The sequence below is a fragment of the Argentina silus genome, assembly GCF_951799395.1.
Source record: "Argentina silus genome assembly, chromosome: Y".
NCBI classification, from domain to species: domain Eukaryota; kingdom Metazoa; phylum Chordata; class Actinopteri; order Argentiniformes; family Argentinidae; genus Argentina; species Argentina silus.
Genome location: NC_139654.1, coordinates 33,405,888 through 33,422,849, shown reverse-complemented (window position 1 = coordinate 33,422,849; position 16,962 = coordinate 33,405,888). Strand labels below are relative to the sequence as shown.

Genomic DNA, 16,962 nt, shown 5'->3' with positions numbered 1-16,962 from the left:
TATTTTAGAGCCCTGTTTTAGCTAGTATTTACCCAGTATTTAGAACTATGTACTGTATGTGGGAACTATGTAATAACAAGGGGTAACAATTGGTAACTACCTGACACTGACTGGCACAGTGGTGTTTGTGTAAAACAAAAAGCGAGTGTTATTATTATGCAATTATCAAGAAATAACAATTTTACCAAGTACTTTCTCAGTAAGTACCTGCTTAATAACGGGCTGTAGAATAAAGGGTTACCCATCAGTATTCTCTGGGTGGAGATTACAACCCTCTGTCTTTCTCTCAATGATGCTGCTGCCTCTCTCTACTCGTTTATCTCTTTTCATTCTCCACTGCACAGTACAGCAGATCAGAACAGAGGGGAGAAGAAAACACCACTTTGGAGCTTCATGTATGATCAATGTTGCGGCCAAGCACAATGTGGAGACAATATTTTATACACCAGCCCTCTCCAGCGCTCGGAATAACGCTGATGTTTGCAAAAGCCTGTGATTTAGCTTTGCTCTGGGCACTGGCAATGGAAAAGCACACCGACAGAAATGGAATGAGGACACTGTGTATAATGTATATACAGTATGTGCACCCCACCTATCAGAACTAGACCATATACAGTAGATTACATCAAACACATGCATGCACCCTTCTTACACAAACACAATCGATACAACTCTCTACAGTGTCATACTGGTGTCACCCACTAATCCAGTCTGCAGTGCACAGCGAATGCTGTTGGCACATAAACTAACTCCTTTGTAGATGGATCTGTATATTATGCATATTTTGACTTTTTAGCAGGGGGGCGCAATAGCCTAGCCAGACGTTTTCTCTTGACACTGGGCCCCCCAAAATGGCCGGTAAATCCATCACTTCCTATTATTGTTCCGCCAACTTCCTTGGCAAAGGGTTCCAAAAGGGTTTCAAGGGGTTCTGACCAGGCTCTGAGTAGTTTGCGGATCAGAGCCTCGATATGAGCCTCACCAAAAAGTAACCAATAGGCCCTAAACCAAGTGCAGCTTGTCAGAACACATAACCAGTCACACCCCTCTTACTTCATCAAGTATTGACGATAGATGTATGCAAGCAATCAAGCAAACTGATTTCGCATTGAATTTGATTGATTTGATAATTAATTTGATTAATTTGATGTATTCAATTGAATGTATTTATTTCTCTATTGAAGTGATTTATTGAAATACGCCCATGGATCTGTATAATAGATAATCACCATCCTCTGTATCTCTCTAATATACAGTGCCCTGCATAAGTAAAGGGACAGTGAAGCATTTTTTCTTCTTTTGGCTCTATACTCCAAAAGTTTGGATTAGAAATCAAGTACTATGAGGTTAAAGTAGAGATTTTCAACTTTTATTTGATGGTATTTGTGTACATATTGGTTTCACCATTCATAAATTGCAACACTTTTTATCCTATTTCAGGGTAACCAAAAGTAATGGGACAGATTTATCAAATGTCCAAATTAAGCACTTGTGTTTAGTATTTGGTCGACAATCCTTTGCATTCAATAACTGTGACCTATTGACCCCACCAGACACTGGGTGTCTTCTCTGGTGATGCTCTGCCAGGCCTGTACTGCAGCCATCGTCAGTTGTTTGTTTTTAGATATGTTTGCCTAAAATCTTAACATCAGGCAATTAAATGCATGTTCAATTGGATTTAAATCTGAAGATTGACTTGGCCTTTCCACTTTTTAGTTGCTATGTTTTGGGTCATTGTCTTACTGTATGATGAAGCGCCATCCAATGAATTTGTAGGAATTTGCTTGCACTCAAGAAGACAAGATGTTTCTGTAAACTTCAGAATACATTCTGCTGCTGCCGTCAGCAGTTACAAACATCAATTAAGACAAGTTAGCATGTTCTAGTGGCAGCAATACATGCCCAAACCAAACACCCCCTGCACCATGTTTCACAGATGGTAGTATGCTGTAAATCTTGGGCAGATCTTTTTTTCCCCAAATTTTCCTCTTAATAATAATATTAATATTAATTGTTTTCCAGACCTCTGCAGGCTTTTTAGGTGCTTTTTAGGTACTTTTTAGCAAACTGTAACAATCCTTTTTGAGGATAACTAGTGGTTTGCAGTAGTTTGGCTGGTGAAGTATTCGGTGGATAGTAGTCTCTGACACATTCACACCTACGTCCTGGAGACTGTTCTTGATCTGTGGGACTGTGGGTTGTTTTGTTTTCACTCATCCACTGTGGAAGTCTTCCTTGGCCTACCAGCCCGTTTGCGATTGCAGAGCTCTCCAGTGCTTTTTTTTTTTTTAAATTATGTTCCAAACTGTTGATTTCTTTCTGATTTTTTTCCTGATTTTTCTGCCTAATAATGGCTTCCTTACAATAATAACATATGCCATTTAGCTGACACTTTCATCCAAAGCGACTTACATTACAGTGAGTGCATACATTGTTCAGTATATATGGTCCTAGTATGAATCAAACCCACAACCTAAGCGTTGTTAGCACCATGCTCTACAAACTGAGCCACAGAGGACCAATGACACCTCTTTGGTCCTCATGTAGGCAAACTCCAAAGGCAAATGCAAAGCCTACAATCAACACAAGACATTGACAGCTCTCTTAAGCCTACACAAATGATGTGACGGAACACATCTGACTTACCAGAAACACCTGTCAATTGTCCCATTACTTTTGGGTACTCTAAAATAGGGGGACTATGCATAAAAATAATTGTAATTTCTGAATGGTGAAACCAATATGAGTGTAGAGCGACAAGAAGAGAAAATGCTTCACTGTCCCATTACTTATGCAGGGCACGGTACTTCATAAATATCAGATGAGTGGGGTGGACAGCACATCAACACACACACACACACACACACTGTATATCTCAGCTTTATGTAATCTCTGGTGTTGTTGAGAAATCAGAGCTCAGTGTGATACTGGAAGTGAAACCAGTGTCTCAATCCTCCCCAACGTTTATCTGGACAAAGGGCTATTTAGTCAGAGTGCTCTGTCTACACATCACCAGAACCTGCCTTATCAGTCACACACACACACACACACACACACACAGAAGAAGGTACAAACAAGGACGGGACTCACAAATCTAAGTTTACACACCCATGCAGTTTGCACTCACATACTGTACTGTGTATCATACCCACAGGTGCAGAGACAAAAATCCTAGACCACGAGCTACAGACGTAGTATACTGGCAGAAAATGGTCTGATGATTAGTATCATTTGTATGCAATTGAGTGAACAGTTACTGTGAACTGGCTCCCCATTGACTGCTGAGACTGCAGGTAAAATCATTCAACTTTCTAAACTGAAAGCCATCATGCAAACATTGTACAGCAACAGCATGGGTGACTTGTGTTCAGCAAAGCCAGTAAAAGAGGAACTGAGACTGAGGCTGGGAGTTCTTCAGAGTACTTTCATGGGTTTCCTAGTAGTACATGAAAACATATCTTTTATGAGGCCTTAACTGATCCAATATCCAGGCTCTGGCTCAGCCTGACTCAATCGAGGTGATCGAGTCAGGCTGGGGGATGTTAAATCATACTGGACTGTTCTTACTGTATATAATGTTTCAGATGTCTGATTTTATTCTATTATTCTATTGTCACTTTATTTTGTTGTTGTTGTTTGTGATGTGAGCTGCTGTCACGCCTTAATTTCCCCTCAGGGATCAATAAACTACCTATCTATTTATCTTTACCACCAAAACAGTTTAAACATACAGTGCCTATAGAAAGTCATCATACCCCTTTGAAATAGTTACTATATTTGTCGTACAGCCTGAAATCAAAACCCATTAAAAAAAAAACTTTTTCCAGCTTTAGGTTGTCCTCAAGAATTTGGGTGTACTTGGCAGCATCCATTTTCCCTTCAATCCTGACCAATTGCCCAGTCCCCACTGAAGAGAAACATCCCCACAACATAATGTTGCCACCACCATGCTTCACAGTAGGTATGGTGTGTTTTGGGTGGTGTGCTGTGTTTGGTTTTCTGATTGATTTACGGGATTTTCGGCGAACCACACGACATTTGGGTGCTCACGTGGTTTTAAAAAATCAACAAGACCCACCTCATGTGTATTTGAACCAATGACAGTGCATTATATGCTGCACTCATGAAAAGTACGACAAATCAAAAATGCTGCGCCACGCAGCAACTGGCGGTAGATTCAGAGTTGCGTCGCGCAGCATCCGGCACAAATGGGTTAACCAAACCAGGTATTTCACAAATTAATTTTTAATGTCCAGAATTTTTAAAAATTGTATTTTCACTTTGATGATGAGGGTTATAATGTGTACATACAGCTCAAAAAAGTTAGATATGATTTATTTTAATTTCCAGGGTGTAATGTGACAAAAGGTAAAGATTTCACAGGGTATGATGACTTTCTATAGGCACTGTATTTAATGGACATGTCTAGTGGGAACTACGCGACTCACATCTTTCAAATTTGAACGAAAGAGGTATAACATATACGATTGTCTAACTACTTTCTTTGCAAGTAAAGGGAATTGTTTGATATGATAGAGTGCTGTCCAAGCTGTCTGGTGCACAGGGGAGAAAGTGAAAAAAGGAGGATGATGAAAAGAAAGCTAAATACAGAGGTATGTCGAATTACTGTTTGTGTTTATTGACGTTTATTATTATTATCAAGCAAAGTTTTAGCTAGCTAGCTAGCTAAACTAGCATTGGGAGCTGGCTCCCACTACTGCGGCCCCTGTCATCCCTGCTCCTGTCCCAGTGTCTACTGTTCCTGTGTCTGCTGCTACAGCTGCATCCAGGCCATACACAACCAGATCCCAGCACCCACACTCCAGGAGATCCTACAGACCCTGCAACCCACCTGGCACTTCTAAGCCTGACCACCCTCCCCCATCAAGAATAGTCCTAGGGAGCTCCATCATAAGAGACATCAGAGTGAGGGGGGGGCACACCTACTGTTTCCCTGGAGCCTGTGTGTCAGACATCCTGGAACAGCTACCCACTGCACTACAACACCACCCAGAGTGCACCAGGATCATTGTGCACGTTGGGTCGAACGACACAAGGAAACGGCAGTCAGAAATGTTAAAAGAGGACTTCAGACATCTCCTGGCTGCACTACTGTCCACTGGGAAAAGGATCCTGATCTCCGGTCCAATTCCTACTCTTGGGCTTGGCTATGGCCGTTTCACCAGGCTACTCTCTCTCCACAACTGGCTCAAGGCAGAGTGCACAACCCTCGGAATCCATCTTATCCACTTCATTGACCACTTCGATCTCTTCTGGAACCGCAGTGAGTACTATAAGGGTGATGGACTCCACCCCAACCGCACTGGTGCACACTTTCTCTCTGCTAACATGGACTTTGCCATCCAACACACTGACACAGCTGTCTGAGAAAGTCCAGGCCCCCACAGGGTAACGACATCACCCATTCCAACAAAACAAAGTCAATCAAATCAGTTACCTTGTGTGATTACTACAGCCTGTCATGGTCAACACAAGGGTCCTGGACTAATTAACAAATACTCATTAATTTCTCACAGTACAGATGTTTGTTTTCATTCTAATACCATCCCAGTTACTATTGGGAACAGGCAACATGTTAGATCTTTCAACCATCAGCTAAAATGTACTACCCGTGGTATAACTAAAAATAATCTGATCATTATCCGATTAAATGCTCCATCCACTGCACTAAGAAAGCCTGTATGGGAAAAAATGGACATGGCACTTCTAAATGTTCGATCACTTAGCAATAAGTCCTTTGTTATCAATGAGCCCATCTCTGAACATAAACTTGACTGCATGTTTTTAACAGAAACCTGGTTAAATAGCGACGGACCTGCTGCTCTTATTGAAACGTCCCCTCAATGCTATAGTTTTGAACACTTTACTAGGAATGGTAAAAAAGGTTTGCTGATGCCCTGAACTGTAGAAATATCCCTATTGGTGATTTCCGTTCCTTTGAACATCATGCTATACTGTTAAGATCCCAACCTCCTGTACTAACCATATATAGACCCCCCAAACAGTGTCCTATCTTCCAGGATGAATTCTCTGAATTGTTGTCCATTGTCAGTACAAATTATGACAACATTATGCTATTGGGTGATTTTAATCTACATGTAGATAACGTGGCCGACTCTAGAGCTGCTGGGTTCCTAAAAATGTTGAGTTCTATGTGTTAGGGTCCCTCTCCCTGACCGGCCCTCTAGCACCACCTTGAGGCCCAGGCGATCATCGCTGGAGCGTCACCCTCCCAGTCGACAGCGCACCTGTTCCCTGTCTCCACTCAGCACACCTGCGAACCATCAGCAATCACCTCCCTATAAGAACCCTGCCTGAACTCCACTCCGGCGCCAGAACGTACTGTGTCCCACGGTAACTTTTCAAGTATCCACATACGTTTCCAGACAGTTTTGCTATCCTCCCGTGTCCCTTGTGTCTGTGTGTATCTCACCGTGTTCTCCTGTGCCCCATCCAGAACCCTCATCTTCCTCGGATTCCCCTCCTCTACCCATCCACGGACCTAGCCCCAACCCCCTCTTCGCTACTGGACCTCCCTGCTATCGACCCCTCGACCGAACCCCGACTACTCCCCACGGATTACCCCACGGCGCCTTTCTCCTCTCCCGAACACTGGACCTCCCGTTATCGACCCCGGACCGGACCCCGATGACCCACTTGGATTATCCTTCTCTCCCCTACCCTTTTCCCTTTTATTATTATTAAATACGCCTTCGGGCTAAACCCCACCACCTTCTCTGTGTGCCATCATTTGGTTCCTCAGACGTTCCTGTGAAACACTATGGACTTCATTCAACATGTTAATGAGCCGACACACAACCACGGTCACACGCTAGATCTAATTATTACTCATGGCCAAAGGGTTGATGTATCCTCTGTAATTGACTTGGCACTCTCAGACCATTACTGTAACTTTTTCACTGCATTATTATCATCATCTAGCTTTACTACTGAGCAGGTTGTTACAAAACGCTATCTTACCCCGGAAGTTGCTGAAACTTTTGTGAATCATTTTAACAATAACCCCCACAGATCCTTCCGTCCTCTTGTGATGATCTAGTCAACAATTTTAATAATAAGTTAAAGACTACCACTGACACTGTAGCAGCAGCCAAAATCTAAACAGAAACCACCATGGAGAACAGGGGATATTATTAACTTCAAGAAAAACTGAGAGCTGAACGTCAATGGAGAAAAACTAAGCTGCAAGTCCATTTTGACATTTTTAAAGAACACCTCGCCAACTTCAACAGAGCAATTAGAAATGCAAGACAAGCTCATTTCTCAAAGCTGATTTCTAATAATCTTAATAATCCTAGAATACGTTTCTCAACTATTGACAGGCTCATAAATCCAGCCCCAAAAAAACACGCTTTAGTCTCCTCAGTATCAAGAAGTGAAGAATTTGCCACATTTTTCAGGGACAAGAGATCAAAAATCAGGCTGGACCTCAAACATGTTTTTCAGAATGTGTGTGAGCCCCTGTCCCCTGACACTACCCCTCTGCCTAAGATCACTATGAATGGTTTTGCTGCTATTGATAAAGAAATCTGAGGAAAGACGTTATGGAACTAAAACCCTCTACTTGCTCACTTGATCCCATCCCCACCACCTTTTTTACGACTATGTTTAATTGCCTGGAGGATGAAGTTCTAGCGATTGCAAATTACTCCCTGCTCAGGGTTAGGGTTAGAGCTTAGGGTGTCACAATCCATAAACACTTTTAAAAGAAACCTCAAGACACACCTTTTTAGCTTAGCTTTCTCTTAATCCATTTGCACTTCTATTTTTGTTTTCTTTTTATTCACCATTATTTACTCTTAATCCATTATTATTTATATTTCTATTCTATTCTCTATGTATATATGTATGTATGCTTGTATGTTCTGTACTTATGTATTTTAAATTTTACTGTTAAGCACCTTGTATTGCAATTTTGTATGAAAGGCGCTATATAAATAAAGCTTGATTGATTGTTGAACCAGCTAGCTAGCTACCTGTTATTATTTTCTGTTTGTTCCATCTGACTTGATAATTCACAAATGACAATAGACATACAATGATTTTGTGCAGGCTACAGGATAAGCCAGGGTTACATTTTAAATTATGAAAAGAGGTTAGGTTATGAATACGGATGGAATCGAAACCCAGTTCTATGCCGGTCCTAAAAGACGCACCAATTATTGTCTTCGCTTTGCTCATCCGTCACTCACTCACTCCTTGACAACATAGCTAAGCTACATTTCAGTAAGTAGAAAGAAAAGGAGGAAGCGAAATGCAATATGTAGTCGGTTGTTCTCTTGCAACTCGCACTGCTGCTGGAACATCCTCCTCCACTCCAGCCTAGGTATGCCGTAGCCCAGCCACGTAGCAAGCCCCTTTCCTTGACTATGACAGAGTAATTAATGCTAATGCGAAAATATATTCGCTAACTTGATTAATTGACATGATCAGCCCACCCCTCGCCAATGCACCGCTGCTCCAGCTTAACGTTATGTCAAACTCCCTTCACTCTGACTGCTGGGAGAATGCAAAAAGATAAAGTGGACAAGTGTCACAGAGCTTTCACCCAGTTCATCGTGAAAGGCTTGCATCCGTTTGCCACTGTCGACTCACCCAGGTTTCTAATAGGCTGATAATTTGAAAGTGTTTTCAAAAGTAAAACCAAACAGAACAATGATTATAAATTAAAATGCTACCATAATTTCATTAATGTTGAAGTATCACACAGGTTCAGTCAGGCACGGCAAGGAGGACGCAGCTGGCCGTCAAGGACTTGCGCTAGTCCTTCTTACAGTCATGTGCATTCGAGTTGCGATGCAGCTGTTCTATTTGTTTTGGGGGTCTTAACTAATTTGGTTCAGAGCTTGGTGTGAATGATTATCCTGCTCAATGTGCCTGGATGCGGTCTGCAATGTTCCCCCCCCCTTCAGCTATGGTTAGACTGGTTAGATCTAGACTATGTCCCATTTGTGTTCCAAGGCTGTACATACATGTGAATAGGGCAGCAAAACTACAGAACTACAGCCCCTAGGTTCAGGTGACAGGTTGTCAGCTGCGGGCAGTTCCTGCAGTTTTTAAATATTTAGGAGTGCTTTTAGTCTCTCAGGGATTAAGGAACCAATTTAGCATGTTAAGTCTTTATTTTTCTTCTCAGTGAACGTTTGGTGTCCTCTAGGAAGAGGATGTTTTTAAGTCACTGTGTAGATTCAGTCGCTGAGTAGTTTTAGGTTCTCACGGTTGCATGGGCATGGTGAATCACGGTCGTGATTATTCTTCTATCCTTATGATTCTCACACTTTCTGATTTAGATTGGATGACTCGTTACTCACTCTCATACACTAGTTGGATAGAGGCAGCAGAGGAACTCCATTGTAATTCTCAAGTAACAGTTGCTTGTATTCTTTCTTTCCATGTCCTGCTATCTGCTATGCCTAACACCGACGTTGCCTTGAAACGTTGTTCATCATTGAGGAGGGAAACTTAGGACCAGATGCCAGTCTTCCATTCCCTGCGCCACAGAAAACGCAACCAGAAGCCAATGATAAATGTCTTCCTTCGACTCTACGGTGTGCTTTATCAGACGCGTGGATGTTTTACTGGAATTGTGTTTCTTACAGCTTTGACAGGTTTCTTAGGCGTGGCGAATACACTACTCGGAGTGCCGTTTTCAATCTGGCCTACAATCTCACACTTGCTGATTAGGATTGGATAATCACTCATTCTCAAACACTCTAATTCTGATAGGAACAGCAGAGGAATTCCCATTGTTATATCTCAAACTAATACTGCTTGCCCTCCATGTTCTCGATATTTGCATGGTCGACCACGGGAAAGTCTACCGAACCGTTTTCATAACGGAGGATGGTTCCCTGCTTGTCTCTGGTTCCTGTGCAACAATGCGGACTGTCCCTGGACATATACACTCCCACTTTGGCGCGACAACCTCAGCAACTTCAACCACTGACATATCACTGCCACTTTGATGAAGCTGCTTATGAACGTTACTTAGGTTGAATTCAGTAGAAAATGAGAAAGCTCAAAGGCGTGGAGTAATGTTATTTAGAATGCATGGGGTGTTGCAATCATTTCGGTACAGTGTATGTAATGAAAACTTATTCTAGCTGGTGCACATACCAGTGTTAAACCGGACACAAGTTTTAGTTCACATAATGCTAGACCCCCGTCTGATCCAGGTTGGTGCAAGCCTGTTCCTGCACGTGCGTGCAGGGGGACACCGGGTGGGTCACCCTGCTAAGTAGGAACCGGTTGGGTAAATCGGACACACAGTTTTAGTTTCACGTAATGTTAGAATGACCCCCCATCTGGTCCAGGTTGTAAAAGAGTACTCCCGTCCCTGCAGGCGTGGGACACTGGGTGGGTCACCCTGCTTGGCAGGTATCGGCTTAGATCGGACACATAGTCTCGTGGTATTATGGGCTATGGGAGTTATATCAGAGTGGAACCATCCGTTACGCCAAATCAAATTGTACATTCATTAAACTAAAAACATTTACATCAACGACTTAAGTGTCCTGACTCAGTAAGGTTCAGTAAGGCACAGCAAGGAGGACGATGGGACAAGCTATAAGAGCCAGTTCATGTTAGTTCCACTATAGCTTGAACAGCTTAGCTGTTGTTACCTACCTATGGAGGGTTGAATTTCATGGTTCTCCCCGCTTTTGTATTTATTCATTTTAATATTGTTTATTCAAGTGGGGGATTAGAAGTTTATGGCCTCTTTATATAGCGGGGAGCTATATCAGAGTGGAACCATCCATTAAGCCAAATCAAATTGTAAATTTGTTCAACTAAAAACATTTACATCAACGACTTAAGTGTCCTGATTGAATTGTAATTATAAATATTACTAAGAAGGAATATTCAACCCTGTCCTACTTGACACAAGTTTAAAATACATTTTAATTCATAACCACTTAAAAATATGTTTTGCATTTAATTGCCTGGCTTTTATTTGGCTTTTGTTTGGCTGCTCAGTATTATTGCAAATTGGGACCTACATAAATCTACTGCATATGTATGCATGTATGCTACAGCCCACCAATGCACAACCTGGGAACCCTGCTACTGGGGAAGGGAGTCAAGGTTCAGACCCTCCATCTGCATCACAGCCTACACCAGGTGAGTCGAGTCAAGTTTGTTTATTTACTGTGAAATTGCCTGTTGAGTTGTTATTATTTTTGCATATTACAGTTACATTTTTATTACCATTAGCTAAATTGACTTTGCCTGCAGGTGAAAGGACACCAATCATAACACCAGCCCCATGTTAAGTACAACACTACATCCACCCACCCCATCTACCTCCACTGAAACACAGCCTGTCCACTAAGTCCTATAAGGCAGCACCTATCGATCCTCTTGACTGGCCAAACCTGATAAGGTGAGAACAGAGTTTGTAAGCAGAGGACCCTATCAAATAAAATCAGAATTTACTTTTCTGAAAAGAGAGGATGGAAGAAGTTGCCACCACCACAACTTTTACAGGAAACTAGTAAATGGGGAAGAAAATCAAGAGAAGCTGTCTCATGTATTCAAAGAAAAACTTAACGACTGGAAAAACTGCACTCAATTACTCAAAACGCATGAGATCAGGCCAGAACATGCTACGCACGTCATCATGGAGGGAATTGGAGTTTCGCTTTGAAAAGGGGCAAACGATCGATAAAGTAGAAATGGCACTTATGGAGGCTGAGAGGAAGAGGTTATTTGAGAAATATTATATTTTACTAAGTAATAAAATAAAATGTTTGTTCTAATGTTTGTACCCCTGCTCGTCTGACAACCCGCCTGCCTGCCGAACCCTGGACCGACCCTGGACTACTCTCATTTGGATTATCTCTCTCTCCCCTACCCTTTTCCCTTTTATTATTAAATACGCCTTCGTGCTTCATTTACCCTCTCTGTGTGCCGTCGCTTGGTTCCTCAGACCTTCTGTGTAACAGCTTGTTTGATCCACAGGTTTTGATAGTTGGCAATAATTGTATTGTTTCAATAAAAACTTCACTGAGTTTGGATTGACTGTGTATTTTTCATTGTGTGTTGATGCAAATGTGTATGGTGATGGAGTACAGATTGAACAGTAGTGGAAGAATATTAGATGACATAGCCATAGTAGAAAGTACCAACAACCTCAAAAAGACCTATTTTCAACGACATCAGCAAACTTTCATTTTGTGCCCTTTATTGGCCGGTCCTCCGACATCGGAGATAGACTAGATTTTAAGGCTAATCGACATCTAAATGTTTGCTGGGATCGAAGCGTCATCACGAAACAAAACCTGACTTGTACTCATATATATACAGTATATACATATATACAGTGGGGGAAATAATTATTTGATCCCCTGCTGATTTTGTTAGTTTGCCCGATTACAAAGAAATGAGCGGTCTATAATTTTTATGGTACTTTTATTTTAACAAATAGAGACAGAATATCAACAAAGAAGTCCAGAAAAAACACATTATATAAAGTTATAAATTCATTTGCATTTGATTGAAGGAAATAAGTATTTGATCCCCAAGCAAAACATGACTTAGTTCTTGGTGGAGAAACCCTTGTTGGCAAGCACAGAAGTCAGACTTTTCTTGTAGTTGGTCACCAGGTTTGCACACATCTCAGGAGGAATTTTGGTTCACTCCTCTTTACAGATCCTCTCCAAATCCTGAAGGTTTCAAGGCTTTTGCTTGGCAACTCGAAGCTTCAGCTCCCTCCACAGAATTTCTATAGGATTAAGGTCTGGAGACGAGCTAGGCCACTCCATGACCTTAGTGTGCTTCTTCTTGAGCCACTCCTTTGTTGCCTTGGCCGTATGTTTTGGGTCATTGTCATGCTGGAAGACCCATCCACGACCCATCCTCAGTGCTCTGGCTGAGGGAAGGAGGTTCTCGTCCAAGATCTTACGGTACATGGCCCCGTCCATTGGCCCCTCAATGCAGTGAAGTCGTCCTGTACCCTTAGCAGAGAAACAACCCCAAAGCATAATGTTTCCACCTCCGTGTTTGACGGTGGGGATGGTGTTCTTGGGATTGTAGCATTCAGCATTTCTCTCCCTCCAAACACGACAAGTCGAATTTATGCCAAAGAGTTCAATTTTGGTCTCATCTGACCACATTACCTTCTCCCAAGCCTTCTCTGAATCATTTAAGTGTTCATTGGCAAACTTCAGATGGGCCTGTACATGTGCCTTCTTGAGCAGGGGGACCTTGCGGGCACTGCAGGATTTCAATCCGTTACGGTGTAGTGTGTTACCAATGGTTTTCTTGGTGACTGTGGTCCCAGCTGCCTTGAGATCATTACCAAGCTCCTCCCGTGTAGTTCTGGGCTGATCCCTCACCCTTCTCATGATCATCCTTACCCCACGAGGCGAAATCTTGCATGGAGCTCCAGGCCGAGGGCGATTGATGGTTATTTTGTATTTCTTCCATTTTCTAATAATTGCACCAACAGTTGTCTCCTTCTCACCAAGCTTCTTGCTGATGGTCTTGTAGCCCATTCCAGCCTTGTGCAGGTCTACAACTCTTACCCTGATGTCCTTTGAATGTTCTTTGGTCTTGCCCATGGTGGTGGAGAGGTTGGAATGGAAGAGATTGATTCTATTGACAGGTGTCTTTTATACCCATAACAAGCAGAGATTAGGAGTACTTTCTTAAAGTGACAGGAGTAATCTGTGTGCCTCATGGGCATATAACCGGTCTGTATGAGCCAGAATTCTTGCTGGTTTGTAGGGGATCAAATACTTATTTCCTTCGATCAAATGCAAATGAATTTATAACTTTATATAATGTGTTTTTTCTGGACTTTTTGTTGATATTCTGTCTCTATTTGTTAAAATAAAAGTACCATAAAAATTATAGACCGCTCATTTCTTTGTAATCGGGCAAACTAACAAAATCAGCAGGGGATCAAATAATTATTTCCCCCACTGTATATATCCAGCGTACACAAAATACTTAAAGTGAAAAACGGCATAATAAAGTGAAAAACGGCAGAGGCAATATTCGCCTATTAGAAGAAATCGTCTAATGTATTGTAAGGCCCGTTAGCAGCTCCGCCAAGGGAGTTAACTATCTTGGTGTTGTAGCTAGCGTGGCCAGGTTGTAAGCGGAAGACAGTGAGTTCGATACCCGCTTTGGGCAAGCTGCTCTACCTCGCCGTTCGCTACAGTATGGAGATCTGACAAGAGCCCCCTGGCGCCTCACCCACTAACTTTACCAGACTGTACACAAACTTTAAACACCCACTACGTCACGCATTTGAACCCTCAGACCACCATCATTTATTGAAACTCCAGCCTGGCCTAAACGGTTAGAAAACACTGCACCTGGTCGACTGCTGATATACTGTACGTCTTAACATGTATTGGCGGGAAAACATTAGATTATTTTGTCAAAGACGGGGCTGAATAGATTCATTGCGATGGGAGGGAAGACATACATTTATAGTCAAGGAAATGTTGAAAAACTTATATTTATACCTTACATTTTACAAATGAATGTATGTATCATATCAATAGGCTGACTTTTATTTACATTTCCACCCTACTCTGAGCAACATTAAATCTGGAGTAGCCAGTGATGAGCACTATATGGCCTAAAATAACGCAATCGGACTCACTAGCTGTTATTAGCCTTCCTTTGCACGCTATTTTACATCCAGCAGTTGTAGGCAACCCTTACATGCAAATCAAAGTGTTGACAAATACCTTGAGTAAGTTCTGCTGAATTAGGTATATTTGAAAGTGTCCATTCTTGTGTGACATGTTTCAAGGTTGAGCGTTGAGGCTTGAGCAATTTAGCCTGCGTCTCTCTAAGCGTAAAGAGTAGGTACTATACAGTAGTCAACTGTTGTGTCTACATTTATTTAATTCATTTGCCAATGATGACAAAATGGTATGGTAGCGTATAGTCCAAGCAACAAATTATCCAACATACCGACCGTAAAAATGGAGGGAGACGGCACTTTCACTGTGAGTGATGTCTTCTGACATCCATGGGCATATACAACAAATGTACCACATTTCGAGTCCATATTCGTACACATTTAACATTTTACCTTCGTCAAGCAGACGCTCGAGGTGGTTGAAAATCCCGCAGAAGTTGGGTAGGCTGCTCATCAGTTTCTTATCATTCATGAGCTGCATGAGATAGTCTGGGGTTGGCTTCGGCTTCTCTTTCGTTTCCATTTCCCCAACCATATTCCAAAAAATAAAAATGTTCAGGCCAAAACAAACCAAAAATGAGAAAATAATTACGCTCAAGTTGGCTATAAATTAATAAATAAGACAGAAAAAATAGAACACAAAAGTCAGTCTGTCTCACACCTCACTGTCTCTTGCTGGTGAACGCAGTGATCTGTTCTGTCTCCCGGTGCGGCGTTCAGTCTCTTTACGCACTGCACTGCAATTCTACTCCTTCGTCTGACAGCTCTTCCTAGGACAGATAAACAGATGAAATAAAAACAAAAGAAAGGGGAAAATGAAACAAACATATGAGACGATGAGAGGTAGTCTTTCTTATGCTGGTTGCCCTTAAAATTCCACAAGTTACTCGGAATGTATACTCCCGCTCGCCCAGTGCCCGTGATTTATTTTTTCAAACGATTTGTCTTCTGTTTTCTCTTACCGAACGTCTTTGGGAATGTCCCTTTCCCCAAGTTTCCCAGAGTTTTGTACGTGTTTTTATGAGTCTATATACTGGAAACGTCCGTCCCTCCAGTCTCTATTCTCGATAAGGGAGCTTTTTCAATGAAGCTGGCATTCAGTCTCCAGTAACCGCCTGGATGTGCCTGGGCTCGTGAGCCGTCACATGACCACACTTCACAGCCGAGTCTCACAACCGAGAGCGTACACTCGCCTCTCCGAGGCCGAGTGTAGGACAAATGCGCGTGCGTACACACACACACACACACACACACACACACACCTGCATCTTGGAAAACGTTTAGGAAAATCATGTACGATTACAGTGACTCTGAATATTGGATTCAGAATAAATCAAATGAAGAGCCTATGCAAGGTCTGAAACGGATAAATATCACAAATCTATCCTCCATCGGCAAGCCTCATCGCTCTGAGAGAGAATATGTGATTGACTAAATGCCAGGGACATCAGAGTGAATCACACCATAAAACTGAGAGGAAATCAGGCATTTATCTCAATCGAAGCACCTCTTTAAAGCACTGTGAACCTGTAGGAGATAGTGTGTCCTGCTTTTTTACCCACTAAACAGACAACTAAAAGATACAGATGTGTTTGTTTTTATGTGTTTCACATTTCAGTCATTATGTGTCATGATTTGAAAACAGAAAAAACACAGAAGTAAGTGAGAAGTTGAGGAATAAACACCACCAAACCAGTGGTAGCATAGGTTATGTGTGAATGTAGGATTATCTGTGTTGTTACTCATGTTGATTTAGAACCAAACAATTCACAGAACTACCTTAATTTTAGTGAGGACAAAAGGTATGAATTATAACTGCTTAAATTCTGTCATTAAAATGTTTATAAAAAAATAGTTTAATTGGCTTAATGCATTTGCCTCTTTTTGTGATGCAAAGCCTTAGGCCCAATTCCGACAGCCCTGAAACAGACAATCCACCAGAACAGGAAGGGATTGTCCAGCTACCTTTTCATCCTTTTGTGCCGCCTTCGCCATTCTCATGGAGATTGACTTGGATGCTGAGACCTGGGTAGAGAGTCTCGTCCTCCACTGCTGTGAGTGTGTTTGGAGGGGGGCTGAATTTATGCCTGGCCCACCCCCTCCATAGCACGCAACTTCAAACCTCCATTCACTCACCCTGTGACGGCACCCTTGTTTGAGGGCAGAGGAATTAAGTTAATGAATGCATTCCTGCACACATAGACTGTGAAACCAGGCAAAGAGAGCAACCCGGTCTCTGTCTGTCCCAACTAGGCTGG

At 42.1% G+C, this 16,962-nt stretch overlaps 1 protein-coding gene across 5 annotated transcripts in view; it reads right to left on the bottom strand.

Annotated features, from left to right (window-relative positions):
* Positions 1-15,239, bottom strand: part of LOC310823575 (KH domain-containing RNA-binding protein QKI-like) — a gene marked incomplete at both ends in the record, with an annotated part of 120,551 nt that extends 105,312 nt beyond the window's left edge. For all 5 annotated transcript variants that reach the window (XM_083696459.1, XM_083696460.1, XM_083696461.1 and 2 more), the window contains one exon: positions 15,098-15,239. In XM_083696459.1, the coding sequence (XP_083552585.1) occupies positions 15,098-15,239 (142 nt within the window). The remainder of the gene's footprint in view (positions 1-15,097) is intronic.
* Between the last annotated feature and the right edge of the window lie 1,723 nt (positions 15,240-16,962).